At 38.1% G+C, this 19,334-nt stretch overlaps 1 protein-coding gene and 1 pseudogene across 7 annotated transcripts in view; both read right to left on the bottom strand.

Annotated features, from left to right (window-relative positions):
• SPATA7 (spermatogenesis associated 7) overlaps window positions 1-11,881 on the bottom strand; it is a 35,985-nt gene extending 24,104 nt beyond the window's left edge. The window contains exons 1-5 of one of the 7 annotated variants that reach the window (XM_060295154.2): window positions 11,709-11,877; window positions 7,886-8,237; window positions 7,255-7,329; window positions 5,267-5,362; window positions 1,769-1,816 (exon numbers count right to left, since the gene is read on the bottom strand). In XM_060295154.2, the coding sequence (XP_060151137.1) occupies window positions 1,769-1,816; window positions 5,267-5,303 (85 nt within the window). In that variant the 5' untranslated portion in view covers window positions 5,304-5,362; window positions 7,255-7,329; window positions 7,886-8,237; window positions 11,709-11,877. Of the gene's footprint in view, window positions 1-1,768; window positions 4,907-4,938; window positions 5,016-5,266; window positions 5,363-7,254; window positions 7,330-7,885; window positions 8,238-11,708 lie in introns of those variants that run through there. The other 6 variants (XM_030883650.3, XM_060295156.1, XM_030883652.2 and 3 more) reach the window with 6 other exon arrangements.
• A 2,615-nt stretch (window positions 11,882-14,496) lies between these two features.
• LOC115867136 (cytochrome c oxidase assembly protein COX20, mitochondrial pseudogene) lies at window positions 14,497-14,860 on the bottom strand (annotated as a pseudogene).
• Between the last annotated feature and the right edge of the window lie 4,474 nt (window positions 14,861-19,334).

Below are 19,334 nucleotides of genomic sequence, written 5' to 3'. Positions count from 1 at the left end.
TACAAATAGTAGATAATATTTATCTGAAGAAAAGTGCCAGTTATGGTATTTTTAATGAATAATTCAGTAATTTAAAAAATTTATTTATTTTATTTATTTACTTTTGGCTGCGTTGGGTCTTCGTTGCTGCATGCATGCTTTCTCTAGTTGCGGTGAGCGGGGGCTACTCTTCATGGCGGTGTGCAGGTTTCTCACTGCAGTGACTTCTCTTGTTGCGGAGCATGGGATCTAGGCACGCAGGCTTCAGTAGTTGTGGCCTGTGGGCTCTAGAGCGCAGGCTCAGTAGTTGTGGTGCACAGGCTTAGTTGCTCGGTGGCATGTGGGATCCTCCCGGACCAGGGATCGAACCCGTGTCCTCTGCATTGGCAGGCGGATTCTCAACCGCTGCGCCACCAGGGAAGTCCCTAATTCAGTAATCTTAACAAGCTGAGGGCAGTGAGAATCACAGAATTCTAGAACTTAAACCTTGCCAAGCTTTTCAGTACTGAAGTACTTCAGTACTTCAGTACATCCGAATTTTTATATACAGGAAAAATGAAACCCAGAGTAGTTAAATTACTTATCCAAAGCTACACAGTGATTTACTGGCAGAGCCTGGGCTCAACTGTAAGTTCTTATACTGAGAAATACAATACAAGCTTCTTTTATGGATGATTTTTAAAAGCTAGAAAATGCTTCCTCAAAATGCAGCATGTCAATACCCATTAGGAGGGTTACTATCAAAAAAAACAGAGAACAAGTGTTGGGGAGGACGTGTAGAAACTGGAACCCTCAAATTGGAAATTGGGAATATAAGATTAAAAGCAGATTTACCATATGGTCCAGAAATTCCATTTCTGGGTATATACACAGAAAAACTGAAAGCAAGGTCTCAAACAAATATTCGTACATCCATGTCTATAGAAGAATTATTCACATTTGCCAAAAGGTGGAAACAACCCAACTGTTCATTGACTTATGAACATATAAACAAAATATGGTAGTACATACAATGGAATATTAGTCAGCCTTAAAAAGCAAGAAGATTTCTGACACATTACAACATGGATGAGCCTTAAGGACACTGTGCAAGTGAAATAAGTCAATCACAAAAAGAAAAACACTGGATAATTCCACTTAAATGAGTTACCTAGGGAACTAGGTAACATTGAGACAGAATATAGAACGATGGTTGCAGGGTGAATGGGGAGTTACTCTTTAATGGGTGTGAAGTTTCAGTTTTGCAAGATGAAAAGAATTCTGAAAATGGATAGTGGTTATAGTTGTACCACAATATGAATGTACTTAATGACACTGAATTGTAGACTTAAAAATGGTTAAGATGGGGTCTTCCCTGGTGGCACAGTGGTTGAGAATCTGCCTGTCAATGCAGGGGACACGGGTTCGAGCTCTGGTCTGGCAAGATCCCACATGCCGTGGAGCTACTAAGCCCGTGCGCCACAACTACTGAGCCTGCGCTCTAGAGCCTGTGAGCCACAACTACTGAGCCCATGTGCCACAACTACTGAAGCCTGCGCACCTAGAGCCCATGCTCCACAACAAGAGAAGCCACCTTAATGAGAGGCCTGTGCACCACAACGAAGAGTAGCCCCCGCTCGCTGCAACTAAAACGAAAGCCCATGCACAGCAACAAAGACCTAATGCAGCCAAAAATGAATAAATTTATTAAAAAAATAAAGTTAAAAAAATGGTTAAGATGGTAAATTTTAGGTCATGTGTAGTTTACCATAATTTTTTTTTTAAAGGCAATATGTTAAAAATTACTTACATTTGATGCTGGCACTCATGCTTAGTGGAACTGAGCAGTCTACTGCAGCTGAAAGAAAGATCAGTTGTTTAATATTATTCTTAATTTTTATAAATGACAATAAATATCAAATGCGAAAATCACAAAAAGTTCCAGAACTTGCACTTCCTTGTTTTGATTTTTATTCTACTTATAGAGATGAAAAATACCTTTGATAAAAAATATACTGGTTGGGATTAACAGCTCATTAGATACTGCAGAAGGAAATATTAGTGAACTTGAAAACACAGCAATATAAATATTCAAAATGAAACAGAGTAAAGACTGGAAAACAAATGTGCAGAGCATCACTGACTTAACCTACCTGTATCACTCACTTAACATACTTGTAACTGGAGTCCCAAAACAAGCTTGAGAAAATAAAAGAGCAGAATTGGAGCACCTACATTATCTAATTTCAAGACTTACTGTAATGCTATAGTGATGACAGCAGTGTGGTATTCTAACAGACAAACAGATCAACAGAACTGAAGAGTAAGTCCAGAAACAGACTCTTGCATATGGTCAATTGTCTTTTAAAAAGTGCCAAGGCAGTTCCATAAGGAAAGGACAATCTCTTCAACAGATCGTACTTCAATATTTAGATATCCATAGGCAAAAAAGTGATCCTTATATCATACCTTATAAAAAAACTAACCCAAAATGGATTATAAACTGAAATGTAGGAGCTAAAACTTATACTTCTAGAAGAAAACACACAAGAAAATCTTAATGACCTAAGATTAGGCAAAGATTTCTTAAACAGGATATGAAAAGCATAAACTATTAAAAATTTGAAAAGCTGGACTTGATTTCACATAGAACAAAATATTTTTCTTTAGATTTTTTAATCATTTAAAATATAAACTTCAGAAAACATGAACCAAAATTTAAAAACTTTAGCTCTTCTAATGATAAAATTAAAAAATAAAAGACACTGGTGAAAAACTGGTGGAATTCAAATAAGGTCTGTATTTAATAATATTGTGTCAATATTAATTTCCTGGTTTTAATAATTGTATTATAGCTTTGGAAGATTTTGACATCAGGAAAAGCTGGGTGAAGGGTTTCTTTGACATTCTGTACTATTTTTGCAACTTTTCTGTAAGCCTAAAGTTATTTCATAATAAAAACTTCAGAAAATGAAAAGACAAGTCACAGACTGGGAGAAAATATTTGCAAAATATGTATATGACATAGGACCCATATTCATATAAAGAGAACTCTCAAAACTTAATACTAAGAAGACAAACAATCCATTTTTTAAAAATGGGCAAAAAATTTAAATAGATATTTCACCAAAGAAGATATACAGATGGCAAATAAGCATAAGAAAAGTTGCTCAATGAAAAGGGAACCCCTGTGCACTGCTGGTGGTACAATCACTATGGAAAACAGTATGAAGGTTCCTCAAAAAATTAAAAATAGAACTACTATATGATTCAGTAATTCCATTTCTGGGAATTTACCTGAAGGAAATAAAAACAGTAATTAAAAAGCTATATGCACTCCAATGTTCACCACAGCATTATCCACAACAGCCAAGATATGGGAGCAAGCTAAGTGACTATTGATAGATGAATGAATAAAGAAGATGTGGTGTACATATATGATGGAATATTACTCAGCCATAAAAAATGAAGTCTTGTCTTTTGCTATAACATGAATGGATCTAGAGGGTATTATGAGAAGTGAAATAAGTCAGACAAAAAAGACAAATACTGTATGATCTCACTTATATGTGGAATCCGAAAAACAAAACGAACAAACAAAATGAAAAGACTCAGATACAAAGAGTAAATGAGTGGTTGCCAGAAAGGAGGGAGCTGGGAATGGGGGGCAAAATAGGTGAAGGGGATTAAGAGGTACAAGCCTCCCTTTAAACAATAAATAAGCCACGGATAAGTACTACATAGCATAAGGAATAGGGTCAATAATATTGCAATTAACTTTTTATGGGGACAGGTGGTTAGTAGACTTGGTGATCATTTCATAATGTATGCAAATGTCAAATCACTATGTAGTACACCTGAAACGTAATATTGTATGTCAACTATATTTCAATTAAAAAAAGGGAAAAAAAATTTGCTCAACATCATTAGACATTAGGGAAATAGAAACTAAAACCCTATGAGATACCATTACATATCCACTAGGACTGCCAATAGGAAGTGTTGATGAGGATGTGGAAGTGATGGAAATGAAAAATGTCACTCTGGAAAACAGTCTGGCAGTTTCTTATAAAGTTAAACATACACTTTACCATATTACGCCACCATTCCACTCCTAGCAAATAAATTTATCCAAGTGAAATGGAAACATACATTCAAAGATTCTATGTGAATGTGTACAGCAGCTTTATTCCTAATTGCCAAAAGTGAGTCAATACAATCCAGATGTCCACCAACTGATGAAGTGATAAACTAATTGTGGTATATTCATTAAATGGAATACTGCTTAGCAATAACAAGGAAGAAATACTGAACATGGATTAGTTTCAAAAGTGTTAACTAATTGAGATAAGCCAGACCCAAAATGATACATATTGTATAATTCCATTTATATGAAATTCTAGAAGAGGCAAAACTATAGTGAGAGAAAGGAGATCAGTGGTTGCCAGGAACTGGAGGGAAGAGAGTGATTGCAAAGGACCAGGGAGAACCTTTTGGGACGATGAAAATGTTCTATACCAGGAGTCAGTGAACATTCTCCGTAAAGGAACAGAGAGCTAATTCTACAGGCTTTGCAGGGTGATATAGCCTCTGTCACAACTAGTCAACTCTGCCTTTTAGTGTAAAAGCCACCAGACGATGTGTAAAAGAATGAATGTGACTGTGTTTATTTATGGACGACAGAATTTCAATTTTATGTAACGTTCACATGTTACAAAATATTATTCTTCTGATTTTTTTCAACCATTTAAAAATATAAATAGCACTCTTAGTTCAGGAGCTGTACAAAAACAGGTGGCAGGATGACTTGGCCTGCAAGCTGTAGTTAGCCCATCCTTCTTTTATAGCATGACTGTAGTGGTGATCATAAAAATGTATATATTTTTCAAAAATTTCAACTGTACACTTAAAATTAGTTCATTTTATTATATTTAAGTTACACCTCAATAAAGCTGACAAAAAGAAAAAAACTGTAGTTACCATCTTCTCTGTGTAGCTTCTTCAAATTTGAAAACAGAAGAGAAGATCATAAACTTTTGTTATATTAAGATCAGCATCTAATCGCAAAAATATATTAGGAATAACAGGTAAAATGAAACAACATAGATATTACATTCAAATACAGTTAATAAAAATGGCATTTTGAATTTGCTAGGTATATAGAGTCTGTGGTTGGTATCTTACTACACCAAACACAAACCCATGGGTATATAATGTATTCATTTTTGCTACAGATTTACACTAATTAGAAGTGAAGCTGAGAAGGGTTTAAATTGGGTACAGAAAGTTAACATTTGCACGTTTTTACCTTTGGCTGAAAGGATTTTATTATAGTGAACAGCCATGTGATTCTTGACCAGTTGGAGGGTACTTAGTCTGAGAGAGGAGGAGTCAGTGCAAAAAGCTAAAAATTAAAACATATTTAATCATTATATATTTAAAATATAAAAGTCATCATGAGATAAACAAGTTACTGATTATTAAGCTCCTTTTTATAAAATGTTCTGAAGTTTAACCATGGAGATACTGACATCATATCTGTGATGCTGAATATGTCCTAGCTGTCACCTTGCACTGATAACGAGCTATTCACTACTTTGCGTTCAAACCTTTCTAGGAATAAGTTTTACAAGCCTGAGAGTTTTGGGAAGAGACTGAGAAATATAATCTACCATTACATTTACAAAACTATTTCTTATCGACAGCTCTCAATCTCATAACTAAAAACGTTTAGCTGCTTGCCTGATGATAAAATAATGTTACCATTGTTAACACTTGAATACATGGAGTCTGGGAAATCAAACAAATCCCAAACTCCGAAACTCTAGGCAAAGATTCTATTCTGAGATGCAAACTTCTAATTTTACATCTGAAAACAAGACCTACAAATCTGTTTACTGCATTCTTTTTGAAGTATTAGGACTATCTTAAGACAAGTATAATTACAAAGAAATTGGATGACATTAAACTTCTTGACCTCCTCTAAACTGTTAAAAGAAATCTTAGAATTAAGCATGTATATATTAGTTTAAATGTATAAAATGTAAATGTAGGCATAACTTTTTTAAATATTAAAAAGTTTTTGAGAATACATGCATGTGGTTAAAAATTATAGCTAAAATGGCATAGAGACATTGAAAAAGAAGTGAATTTCCTGCCCTGACCCCTAGGGCAGAATTTCCTTCCAAGGAAATTCTATGCATAATAAAAGTATATACAATAATGATAATCTTGACACTAATACTACAACTACTACTAAAAACATTTATTGAATAGGTACCATGCATATATTGCTCTAAGCTCTTTACCTGTAAAAACTCATTTAGTCATTATTATCACCATTTAATAGATGTGCAAACTGAGGCAGAGAGATGTGAGTAAGGTCTTCAAGGTCACACAGCTGATAAAGGATGCAGTTTAGATGTGAACCAAGGCAACCTCATACTTACAATCACTATTCCTATACCAGCTCTGCACATATATTCTTTAAAAAAAAGTTAGTATACGACGTATTGTTCTTTATCCTGCTTTTCTATGTATGTATCTTTTAAAACTAGTTCAAAATTTTTATTTAAAAATTGATTTTCAAAGTTTATGATTCTGGCTCTATGTGTATATATGCTTTATTACAAAGAAATAAATGAAGTAACAGAAAATGATTCTTCTTTCACATTTGGAGGATCAGTATAAAGGATTTTTCATGTAAGTAAGGAAAGAAAGACTTTCAATTAGTATTTTGCCTAAAAACCCAGGCTAAAACATTTTAAGCTATAATTATAAAAATACTTTAAATGTACATTAAAATTTACTTTAAAGGCTTTAAAATGTGAAAACATCTACAGAATACAGATTCCGCTTTCATAGAATCTAGAAGTCCAATTGGATAAAGAGGCCCAGTTGGATAAGTGTTTGCTCCTGATACAAAATGCATTTTTCAAGGGCTCTTTTCCTCTGCACAGCTTTTCCTTTTCAGTGATGTGTCTTTAACAATCTGCTAATCACCATTTTAACAAGGAAGGCATGCCTTCAGCCAGGGTAGTTGGCCAGCAAAGAGAAGAGCTGGGCTGGAGCTGCAGCAGGGAGCACAAGGTAGCAAGGTCCACATCCAGGGCGTGATGGGCTCCTAAATTCTCTAACCTCAAGAATTCCTATAATATGTAATTATAATTGATAATATGAAGTTCAAATATTGATTAAATGAAGTATTTTTTCATCATGTTACATAATTTACAAATAAAGGAAACACACTTGGTCAATCTTTTAACAATCTTTTACCATTTTAAGTACCTCACTTACCATTACTTTTGGTGCTCAAGTGTCCTTTAAATAGGCAGGGTGGACCATATCTGGGAAGGACAGAGGTTGCTCTGACTTTTAACAAAAAAACATGAATTAGGATAAATGAAACACAACTTTCACAAAGACACTACTGAACACATAAAAAATAATAAACTTATCTTTACCAAAATTGTTTAAAATTTTATTCAATCATATTACTAACCAGCAATGATATATCACACAAAAATTCGGCGGCCATAGATAAAAGGCTTTCTCTTTTAAGAAAATAAGTAATTTTCAAAACAGTTGTGCCTTGAGGCTTAAGTTTCACTGGATAAAATGATAAACACATTAATTATGTTATTTGATATATACTGACTTTATTCAGTAAATCACTGACCTACTGGTTTTTAAATGATTTTGAGACAGAACACAACTAGATTTTCAGTTGATACATATGATTAACTATTTCAGTTAATCATAGGCTGGTCTGTCCTTAAAAATAACTTTAAGTAATCCTCTCACAAAGTAATTTGGTAAATTATAAATTATACAGTATAATATTATTATATATAAGTATATAAAAATGTCAGAATCAGAACTTAATGATTAAAGGTGTCTTAAGGTTCATCTAGTCCAACCCACTTACCCTCTTGGTTGGATTCTATCTAAACATCTTATATTCATAAATTTATTTATTTATTCATTCATTCATTCATTTATTCATGGCTGTGTTGAGTCTTCATTGCTGCCCATAGGCTTTCTCTAGTTGCAGCGAGTGGGGGCTACTCTTTGTTGCAGTGCGTGGGCTTCTCACTGCGGTGGCTTCTCTTGTTGCGGAGAACGGACTCTAGGCACCCGGGCTTCAGTAGTTGTGGCATGTGGCCTCAGCAGTTGTGGCTCGTGGGCTCTAGAGCGCAGGCTAAGTAGTTGAAGCCCACGGGGTTAGCTGCTCTGCAGCATGTGGGATCTTCCCCAACCAGGGCTCGAACCCGTGTCCCCTGCAATGGCAGGTGGATTCTTAACCACTGAGCCACCAGGGAAGTCCCTAAACATCTTATATTTAAAAGCACCTCTAGTGATGGAAAACTCACTCTGTCCCCTAAAGTCAGTGTCTCATGTTTCAGACCAGATAGGCTGTCAGAAAATTATATATATACTTTATCACAAAATAACTTCTCTCCCGAAAAAGTGATTGTGTTTTGAGGGGTAACCTCCAAGATAGGAAGGCTGAGTTACAGAGTTTAATGGAATTTAACGTGCAAAATATAGTGTATCCCAAGACATGTTTTAAGTGGGTAAAATGGCCAGTCTGCTATCAGGTGAACTTTTATAAGCTATAAAGGTGTGGGGAAGACACAAAGTCTGGAAGAAATATGATGTTTGAAAATAGAAAAAGAGTTATCGAGATAGTAGAACTAAAGTCTAGGATCAGAGAACAAAGCCTGCCAGAACAGACTAAAACAAAAAACAATCTGAGATCAGAATACCCAAGAAGCTCCTTCTACATCATAGGCCAGAGAGCCAGAAGGAAAATTATTAACTTATTTAGGACAAGAGAAGCCAAGGTGATACCACTTGAGCTGGTAATGAAGACAGTCATGAAATTAGCATAGTTTTTGCCCAGAGAGAGAGACTAAACATAAAAAGAGCAAACTAACCAACAAACTCTCAAGCAAACCTTATTTCTCCAGAGGGAAAAAAGTGTTGACTTTTTGCCTGCCCAGAATCCAATGCCCCTTTATCTGGAAATAGGACCTCAACCTGCTTGGGGAACCACTCCTCCCCTCTCTTAGCCCAGCTGGTTCAAGTGGAGCCCACTGCTCAGAGGTGGGCATATCACCCCAAACTGGCCAGCAATGATGACTGAATCAGGAATGACTATGTGACCCAAGTCCAGCCAATGAGACATAATCATGGGACTTTTACTGGAACTCTTAGGAAATTCCTAGAACATAAATAAGTGTGGCACTACTGGTGGCCATCTTGCACAACACAATGGGAACCTGTCTGAGAACGAAGCCTACACAGAGGGAAGTGTAACCAAGACCAAATGAGATCCCTGGTAACATCGTCTGAGTATCGGGGTCTAACCATGTTTGAAGCTCTACCCTCCCTAGCCTATTCGTACATGAACTCAAAAAGTCGTATTTTAGCTTAAGCCATCTTGAGTTGGGCTTCTTCACCTGTAGTCAAATGCTAACTTACTGAATACCGCTAACTGTGCCTGGCACTGTTCTAAGCACTTTGTAGAAACAAATTCACTTAATCCTTACAACAATCCTATGAGGGGTACTATCATTATCCCCACTTTATAGATGAAGCACAAAGAGGTAAGCATGTAACTTCCCCAAGATTACACAACTACTATGTGACAGATTTCGGGTCTGAACCTAGGCAGTCTGGCTTCTGAGTCAACCATTACACTATCTTGATCAATATAAATTGCTTAGGGCTCAAACCATGCTCCAAGCTACTATATCAAGTGAAACAGGCTAAGAAGTATGTAGTTTATTCCCTGTATGCAGTTTATTCCCTCCAAATTCCTTTCTAATGTATGTGTGTTTCCCTTCAGTTCACAGAAAAAGAAAAAGCAGGTATATCTAGAGAAGTTAGAAAGCACAATGTCAGAGAGAATAAATGACAAAAGATAAATTATAACGTTCGATGTCTTAATATTTTGTGCTCTTGAAAGCATCAAAGGTAACCTCTTAATGAAATCAAAGAAATTTAGAAAGTGCAATACTTTCAGTTAAAATTAAGTATTTTAGCTCTGGCTAAAATTACTTATGGTTTCCTATTAATAATTATGGTATGGGAGAACTGACTACCCTAGATCTCTGTTGAATATTGCATTTTGTTTAAAAACTCAAAATAAAAAACGTTTGATACTATATATTATATAATGTCCTAAAAATGAAGCTAATTAAATTGGGTAAGTTATAAAAATAGAAACCTTTTTACATTTTGACATGAGCCTGACTTTAAAAATAATTTAATTAATAAATACTGACACTAAGTCTTACTAAGTCTATTATATTCTAAATTTTACATATATCCTTTCCCATGCTCCCACTTCTACCATGGGATAGTTAAGTAAAACAATGGCTCTCGGATTTCACATTCATCACACCTGCGTTCAAAGCCTGTTGTGCCACTTAACTGTGACCTTGGCAAGTTACTTATGATCTTTTAGTTTCTTCACTGTAAAATGAGAAATACCTATGTACAAGATGTTCTGTGGATTGAAAAACGTTAACTTGGGAATAGTTTCTGGTACACAGCAAGAGTAATGTTAGCCTATGTGGTAAAACTTCTGAAAACCATTAACAGCACTTTCGTTTGCTTTTTCTGGAACTTAGGTGGCAAGGTGTCAGAGTATACCGTTTGGTGATCAATGAATAGTTATCTCCTACATTTAGAACAGCACTTATTTTGATCAATGATTACCTAATAGAGGTGCACTTGTATTCAAAGCAAGACTTGTTGCAAGGAACCATCCAGCAGCTTGGTTTAAAGGTACAGTCTAAAATAGATAAGAACACTGAATTGGGAGAAGAGGTCTGAAGACTGCCTTATCTGCCTCGCTCAGAAAGTGCGAAGATGCAGATTATTTGGACTGGTCTGACTCCTAGAATAAAGTTATATGGCTCAAATTGTTCCACAGTGATGTACATTTTAACCTAGAGTATTCAGTCAAGGGCAGGTATACATACTGACCATGGATTAGTCCTTTGCTCCTAAAACTGTAGCCAGCAATGCTGCATCATTTGGAAGCTTATTAGAAATGTAAAATCTCAGCCCCGCCCCCGCCCCGCATCAGACTTACTGAATCATAACCAGCATTTTAACAAGATTCCTAGGTGATTCCTACTCGCACTAAAGTTAGAGAATCCCTGGGTTACTCAATGGTGTTTTTTTTCGGGGAGGCGGGGACGGGGTTACAGTATGAAGGATTTTGTATTTACTGAGTACTTACAATGTGCCAGGAGCTTTGTATGTATTATCCGCATTTAATCCTCAAGATTAAATGGGTGTTTTTACCCATTTAATGTAAAAAAAAATCCATGGGTGTTTTTACCACCACCCATGGTTCGAGATGAGGAAACTGAGGCTCACCCCTCGGGAGTGCAGCGGGGCTTAATTTTGGGCCCGGGGAGGTCTGACTCCAAAGACCACATTTGGTTCCTCTGCCTCCGACCCCGAATTCAGGGGACAGGGCCTCCTGGAGTCAGGGCAACAAATTCTGAGCAAGAAGTGGATCTGTGAAGCCCGCAAGCAGGGCTTCATCCCGGGCGAGAGGCCTGGGCAGCTCGGGGCAACATTCGGGTCAACACCGGCGACTAAGCAGGGGTCGGGGAGCGCCCAGCGCGCGGCCTCGACCCGCGCGGCCCGTTACCCGGACCCCAGACCCGAGGGTCGGATAGCGGGTCGACGCGAGATGGCGGTCGCCCGCGACAGCTGCCCTTTACCTCTCCGCCTGCCATCCATGCTTAGATCCTCCTGCAGCCGCCGTGGGGACACGCTGGGTCCCCTTTGGTCCTTCCCGGGGCCGGGCCAGCCCCTGCAGCAGACGTTTGGCGAGAAAGAAGCCGCGGGCGGCGGCAGGAGCTGAAGACTGACGCAAAGCAGGTTGCTAAGTGCAGGCTCCAAGGCGCCGGGATTGTGACGTCACGGCGCAGGGACGTGCGCTCCCGCGGCCCCGCAGCCCCGCCCCCCGCCGCAGAGGACGCTAGGGTGGACAGACTGGGCGGGGAAAGAGCCCCAAGCGCCAGTCTGTTGCTCTGGATCTCTGCTAGTAGTCCACAGAGCGGCCGCCAGTCAGGAGTCGAGCCACCAGCACCTGGCAGGCCTTATCCCTTCGGGAAGAGAGAGAAGAGATGGTAGTCTCATCTGGCATCCATGTCCCTTGGGTCCCGGAAGGAAGTCAAACGCAATTGGGTAACATTTAACCAGCTCCAAATAATTAAATTTCCAAGCAGTACGTGAACATTTGGATTAGTGAAAATCCTGGGGATGAAAAACATCTACATATTTATATCTTAATTCTTAACCCCAGTAATCAGTTTGCATTTCCTTTCTGCTTACTGAGCTTCCTCCATCCTCTTCCACCACCCCCCTCCGCCTTTTTTATCTTAAGGCGCCAATGTGTTTTCCTTTATGATGGAAGAGAGTTGCAACATGAACAAGGCATTGATTTATCCGTGACTTTGAACAATTCGTTTAATTTTGAAGCAGTTACTTTTGAATTCTTGGAAATAAGAACAGAATGGCGTGTGGAGCATAGTAATGTGTCACTTCTCAGCAGCAGCTCTACTGACATTTTGGGCTGGATTCATAATTCTTTGTTGGGGGGTGGCTGTCCTGTGCACTGTAGGATGTTTAGCAGTATCCCTGGCCTCTATGCACTGCATGCCAGTAGCAACCCACCCACTCCACCCCTGGTTGTGACAAAAAATGTCTCCAGCTGTTGCCAAAGTTCCCCTGAGAGGCAAAACCGCACACAGACACATACACACACACATACACGCCCCCAACCTCTGCTGTAATGGAAAAAGTACTGGCTTTGGAGTCAGATATGTGGAACTTAATTGTGAGTGTTTTGCCACAGTTAGTTCCTAAATTTCTTGAATTAGTTTCCAAACCTCTCCAAGCCTCAAGCCCCTCTTTTCTAAGATGTAAGAGATGCTACTAACTTTGTAGTTGTAAGGATTAACACATACAGTGCCTGGCAAAATGAGATGTTCAGAAAATAAAAGTTTTCTCTCTTCTAAGACTTTGTCTCGGAAGAACTTGGGTATCAGGAAATTCAGGCATAAGGGAGTAAGTCAGGAACACTATGAAAAGGAAAGGGGAATAAGCCAGAAATTCATCTGAACTCCTGATTCTCTAAAACTCTAGGGAAAGGAGAAAATTAGCTTCAAAATCTGAGAACTATGAAGTGTGTGTGATGGTTCTGTGGCCCCCAACAGCAGAAGTCATTTAGAAGGGTGCAGGGGTAGAGAGTCAGGTGTTACCGAGAGAACAAAAACACTCTTGCCTACCTACTTATTAATGCTTGAAATCCCTGTCTAAAAACATGAAACCTTTTATTCCACTACTAGCATCTGGAAAATATCTTGCGTATAATAGGCCTCCAGTAAGCATTTGTTAGATTGAATTAAAACCAGAACATAAAGGGCAAACGCCTCTGGGAGAAGCAACACAGTGACTTGACTCACACAAAGGTGATGCCAGCTTCTCTTGTGAAAGTAGATTTTGGGTATCAAAAGTAAATTTGAGTTTCAGATAGGAAAGGGCCTCCACGATTAAGCGAGGACCGCAAAGTGGGAGAGGGTTCTGAAGACTATATTGCTTGCTATCCAACTTCAGCTGAAGCCATCCTCATTTCATTATTTTTCTTTTAAGTATTTTATTCCAATTCTTTCAAGAAGTGGACAATAGGGTCTTTTTCTCTCCAATTTTAGCAGAGAACATATTATCATAAGTGCATTTTAATTTGTCCTTGGCTTTCACTCTATGTGTATAAAGAAGAGAGAGAAGATCCTTTCTGGTTGCTGTTCCCAGGAGATAATCCATGATCATAGGCAGATGCATGCAGCTAATATGGGCTTATTGTAGATTTAGCTTCCAGGAACACGCTTCCACTGGGGAATCACCACCAGTTGCAATAGTCTTGGAGAAGAGACATTCCTGAAGACCTTTTGTTGAGTATTTAAACATGAATTTCTCATTGTTAAGAAATCATTCCAATGGTACATTTTTGTTATTGATATCTGGAGGCTTGTATCTGTATTTTAGAAGGAAAACAATTTTCTCCCTTAATGCATTGCTATGTTTACTTTTATTATTGAGTTTCTTCTTTTTGTCTTAGCTTGTCAGCTCAAAACTAAGACTTGTGCTCAGTTGCAATAACTATTCATAGCCTATTTTTCTATTTATCTCTTTAATTCCCTTTATTAGGCAGGTGGCTTTTATTCTTCTACTCTTATTTAATGGTTTAATCAAACCTATTTTTTAAAGCATTAAACATGAGGTTTATTTTAAGGATGAGTCCACTGTGTGTTATACTGACAGTAGATACAGGGCCAGAATAAGTTTGTAAATATTCATACATGTGTAAAAAAGACTGCAACTTACACATACTTTCTTTACTTGATTGAAAGACTTCTTATGGTACATAAAATGCTTTCTGTAGTTGATCTCAGCTTTGTTCACACTGAAGTGAGTTGCATCCAGGTTTTCTAAGCTCAAGACTGCTCAATTGCTGCTGCTGCCACCGTTGGTTTGTTTTCTTTCAGGATCAAGGTGGATACTTTCATATAAAATCTTGTTTTTAATTCCTTCTCTGGCAAGTCTTTCCTGGATTCTTAGCTTTGCATAATTATACCTACAATTGAACCAGCATCCTAAAGTTACCAAGATAAAACCTCCTACTTCCAACATCACGTGATCTTCTAATTCTACTGGTTAACAAAAAATGTCCAAAGCCAGCCTCAACAGATCCTAATGAGCCGTATAATATCGAATCCCGTGCATAGGGAATGTTTTCAACATCTGAAATTCATAGGAGCTTAAACGGCTTCCCCTTCCTGGGCTCCCCGGGCTCCAGCACAGCTGCCATGGGGACGGTCGGCGCCTTTGCCCCTAATCAAGCCTATTTTTAATTAGATGAGTTTGAAGCCCTTTGGAAATGGGGATATAAATAAAATAAACTATGTATTATTACATACCATAATATATAGCCTAATACATATATAGTTCATTTATTCTATTTTATTCTATATTATTTTAAGACATATTGTATTATTACATTTACATTTAATCTATATCTTTATAGAGTACCATTACTTGCATAATTCAGAGGATTCCTGGAATTTATATTTGTCTGCTTGGCCATGCTCAGTATCATCAATGAAAACTATCCAGTAAATGCAGTGAAAGCACCAAGAGGTAAAGGCCAAGATAATTTTTTCCCATTCAATGGCTAATTATGAACATATTTTCATCTTTAAAGTCCCTGAAGGACAAAAATGAAGGACTTTTTTTAGGGAATATTTTTTAAGGTGTACCTATCAGGGCAGAGAAAAGAAATGAAATGAAATGATCAATGTGCCCTATATGTTGGCCCCAGTCTCAAAACAAAATCCCTTAGGTTTTGGTGGAAACCTTGGAAATTTGAGCTATTGACTATTTCTCAGTCATTCTCCAATCAAAATACTGTAGCTATTCATTCGTCTAATAAGTAAATGAGAAAATGGAACTTCAGAGCTTGGCGGTATTAGCATGTTATGAAGTAATGGATTAATTTGCTGTTTGTCACTAGAGGGGGCTTTAGGAAAGTTTTAAGCTGCATCTCTATGAGGAAGACAGTCAAGCCATAGGAGGCAACATTAACTTACAAATCTTACTCAAGGAGTGTAAGGAGTGAAAAGCATTTTGAAACGTGACTTCAAGGTAGAGCTTCTCCAATAATTGTTAGTGACATATATACCGAGTTCTTTCTTGAGCACAGGAAGAAATTACTGTATTATCTGAAGGCCCTTCATGAATAAAAAAATCTTCATCATTGTCAACCTATAACTTGAGTTTTCTTAATTTTATTGTTAAAGCTGGAGAGAACAGTAATGACCATAATCTCTATAAAGCAACATGTGCTTAACAGATAGAAAAAAAGGACAGATAGACAAAAAAAGAGTGATAATAGGATAAACTGATCCCAAATGACCATTTTGAGTTCTCGTAAGAAAAAGAACTCTGATATCTGAACACAAATATCATCTTGTCCATAGAAATTTATCAGAGCTGTAACACCACAGAGTTCACTGCACTTTTATGCTCCATTCCACACTTTATTTTCATTTTTCCTATATTTTAAAAGAGCACAAAGTTATGACTCTGGAGGTAGCTTAGCTGGCTTCTTGTTTCTTGAAAAGAATCACTCATATCGTGACCCTTTGGAAAGGCTGCCAGAATTGCAGATATTAAGTCGGCTAGTAACTGTAATAGTCCTCCACAGCTCCAATTTCTCCCCAGCTGTGTTTCTTAAATCTTTCTGTCCAATTAAGAGAAGTCTCTGTGAACAGAACTTAAACATTCTATGGTTACTATGTAACCTGTCCCTATAGCTTAAGAAGAGCATTGTATCTATTTTTCCACTGCCAATCAGTTGCCCACAATATATCTGGGTGGAGGCTCAGACTGAAGTTTTGATAATCTCCACCTAATGCATTCTCTGTTTACAAATGGCTTCACCGCTAAAAAGAAAGCAAAGCAAAAAACATAACCGAGCTGTTAGTTTATCCTGATATTATTTCTTTCAGTTAAAAAAATAGAGTTTGGAGTTTTAACCATTAGTGGATTTCTGGGAAGTTGCAATAAAGCTCCTATAGGTGCGTCTATGAATAGCAAATAGCCACATAAAATCGGTTAAAAAAAACCCTGAGTTTGTAAGCCACCAACGAAAACCATCCTTTTATAATGCCCTACCTAGTTTTCCTAAGGGATTCAATCTCCACTCCAGACATAATGAAGGACAGAAATGAAGGACATTCGGGAATATTTAAATTTATATTGCATTAATTATTTCTTTATAATTTTGAGCAAATAAGCTTAGACAATGGAGATGCTCAATCTCTGACTTGCTTGGCTGAAATGTAGGGTTTCTCTTACCTTCTTTGAGTCCTTCCATTTCCTGGTCTGCAAACAACAGTTCAGTGTTCATTGTGTTTCATGTTTCAAAACAAAAATCGAAATTCTCCAACATTATGAAAATATGTAATGAAAACAGCTTCTTGTTATATAACGTTGTGTCCACTGAAGTTTATACCCATAGGCAACTTTACATTAAAGAAAAACATTATGAGTCAAGAAATGAATACAGGAGACCTTTCCCACAGTGAAGCCACAGTCTAGAAACTTTGGTCATGGGCTGGGCACAGAAAGATTTCCTCTGTTGTAAAGATTTCTTTTACAACATGCAGAGTGGATCCTTACGTAAGATAACTGGACATATAAGGTAGAATAAGTGATGCACTGAGCCTTATTAATTTACTTTCTAAACAAGGCTGGCAGTAAACAAATACTTTTCCTTGTATGTCAGAGAATGGGGGGGCTGGAAGGGTGCCAGTAATCACCAAGCCAAAAGCTTCATCTTGCAGAAAAGACTGCTAGAGCCCAGAGCATGTAATTAGCCCATGCAACTCAGCTTTCTGACTCCGGATTTAGTGCTCATTCCAGTAAATCAAGAAACAGGCAGATAACCAGACAATTATCTCAGTGACATTTCATTATGTATGTTTGCTCTTTTATGCGTCTACTACCTAAAACAATGGAAAATTTCTTTTATTGTGCAATCATGAACACATAAATGGAAAAGGTAAATGAGAATTTGCTTAAGTCCTTTGTCTTAGGCAAACCTGTACTTAAGCTGTCTGAGAGAAATGCAAATAGGTATATTTTAAAGTCATACATTTTTCTAAAAGACCAGCATATATGAGTCTTCCAAAATGAAAGTGAGCTCAGTTGAGCCCAGTTTTCTCCTACCCTGGAGATGTTTACTTTACCATAATCCGGAGATAATCTGTCATTCACATGGAGTTTGGGATCATTTTTCATTGGAGAATTAACCCCTCAGAAGGGGTAGCTTTTCTTTTGCAAGGATGGCGGAAAAGAATAACATTCGTGACTCTTCCTGTAAACTAAAAACTGCCATACATTATTTCAACTAATATTAATGAGCACCTACTATGTGCAAGGCCTGTGCTCTTCAGCTCACATTTCCCCTCTTAGAGCCTACAGGACACAACCTTACCTTCTCCAGGTCATTTGCAACCCCTTCAGTGATCCTCTGGGTTTTACCTGCTTTGAACAGAATCACTGAAAGCTAGACATCTACAGGGCTATTATAAAGTGTCAGGTAACGTAGAATAGCCATTAAATGTGTGTTGGAATCTACTTGCTTTTGAGTCCTGGGTCTGCTGTTTCTTGGCTCTGCAACCTTGACCAAGGGCTGCATGTCTTCATCTGCAAAATAACAATAATAGTGTCTATTTCATGTGATTGTTGTGAAATGACACAAGATAATATAATAGCCTTCCACAGTGCCTGGGTGCCATAATTTAGGTTCCCCCAGAAGCAGACCCTGAGGCATATATTCAAGTACAGGTAGTTCATTTAGGAGGTCATCCAGTAAACACCAGTAGGGGTGTACATAAGTGACACGAGAAGGGAAGGAAGCCATAAAGAGATGCTATCAAGCAAGTGGATGAGGAACTCTGTGAAACAGTACAGAACACCTCAGAGTTATCCTCCCTGAAGGTCGGGGAGCTGGGGTATTTATCTACCACCTATTGTCAGTCTTTGTCTAAGGGCTACTGGCCTTGGGTGGTTAATTCCCCATGGGCGGGTAAGGTGGGTTTCAGTATTCAGAGAAAGCTCTAGGCAATAAGGTGCAGGTGCTGACTGTTGAAGTAGGGATTGACGTGCAAGGAAGTGGCAAGAGCTGAGGACTGACAGTAGCCATTCAACACACATTTACTCTTTTTGTTTTTAAATGTTATTATTATTAAGTGACTTATTATATTCTTTTCAAATTGAATATGCATGGCACAAAGAAGGCGTTTGTTATGAACACCTGTTATTTGTGTCTGCCCAGCATCCTTTCCCTTTTCTTCCGATGGGAAATGCATCCCTTGTCCTTTGGGTAATACTGTCTTGATCCTCTCTCCTTTCCAGGTCCCTCTCTTCTCCTGCCCCTCTGTTATCACAGGAAGGGGGAATGTGACCCCGGCCTGGCTGGAATATATCCAGCCAGCTAGCTTCAGGGATTGATTCAAAGGTGGGTATGGAACCCTAGTCAGCATCCCATCTGATCAGTGCCCTTGCTAGAACTTAGCTGCTAGAGCTGTTGGTACTGATTCTTTCTGCTGGGTCTGCTCAGCTGGGTAGAGTTCTGGGCTGCTGACAGCTATGTTGCTTCATTTGGAAAGCATATGTGCAACAGATAAAGAAATAGAGAAGTGTGGTATGGTGGGGAGAGAGAGAGAGAGAGAGAGAGAGAGAGAGACTGTGAAGACATCATTTGAACCCCCAAATAC

This window comes from Globicephala melas, chromosome 2 (assembly GCF_963455315.2).
Source record: "Globicephala melas chromosome 2, mGloMel1.2, whole genome shotgun sequence".
NCBI classification, from domain to species: domain Eukaryota; kingdom Metazoa; phylum Chordata; class Mammalia; order Artiodactyla; family Delphinidae; genus Globicephala; species Globicephala melas.
This window is presented reverse-complemented; position numbering and strand designations above follow the sequence as displayed.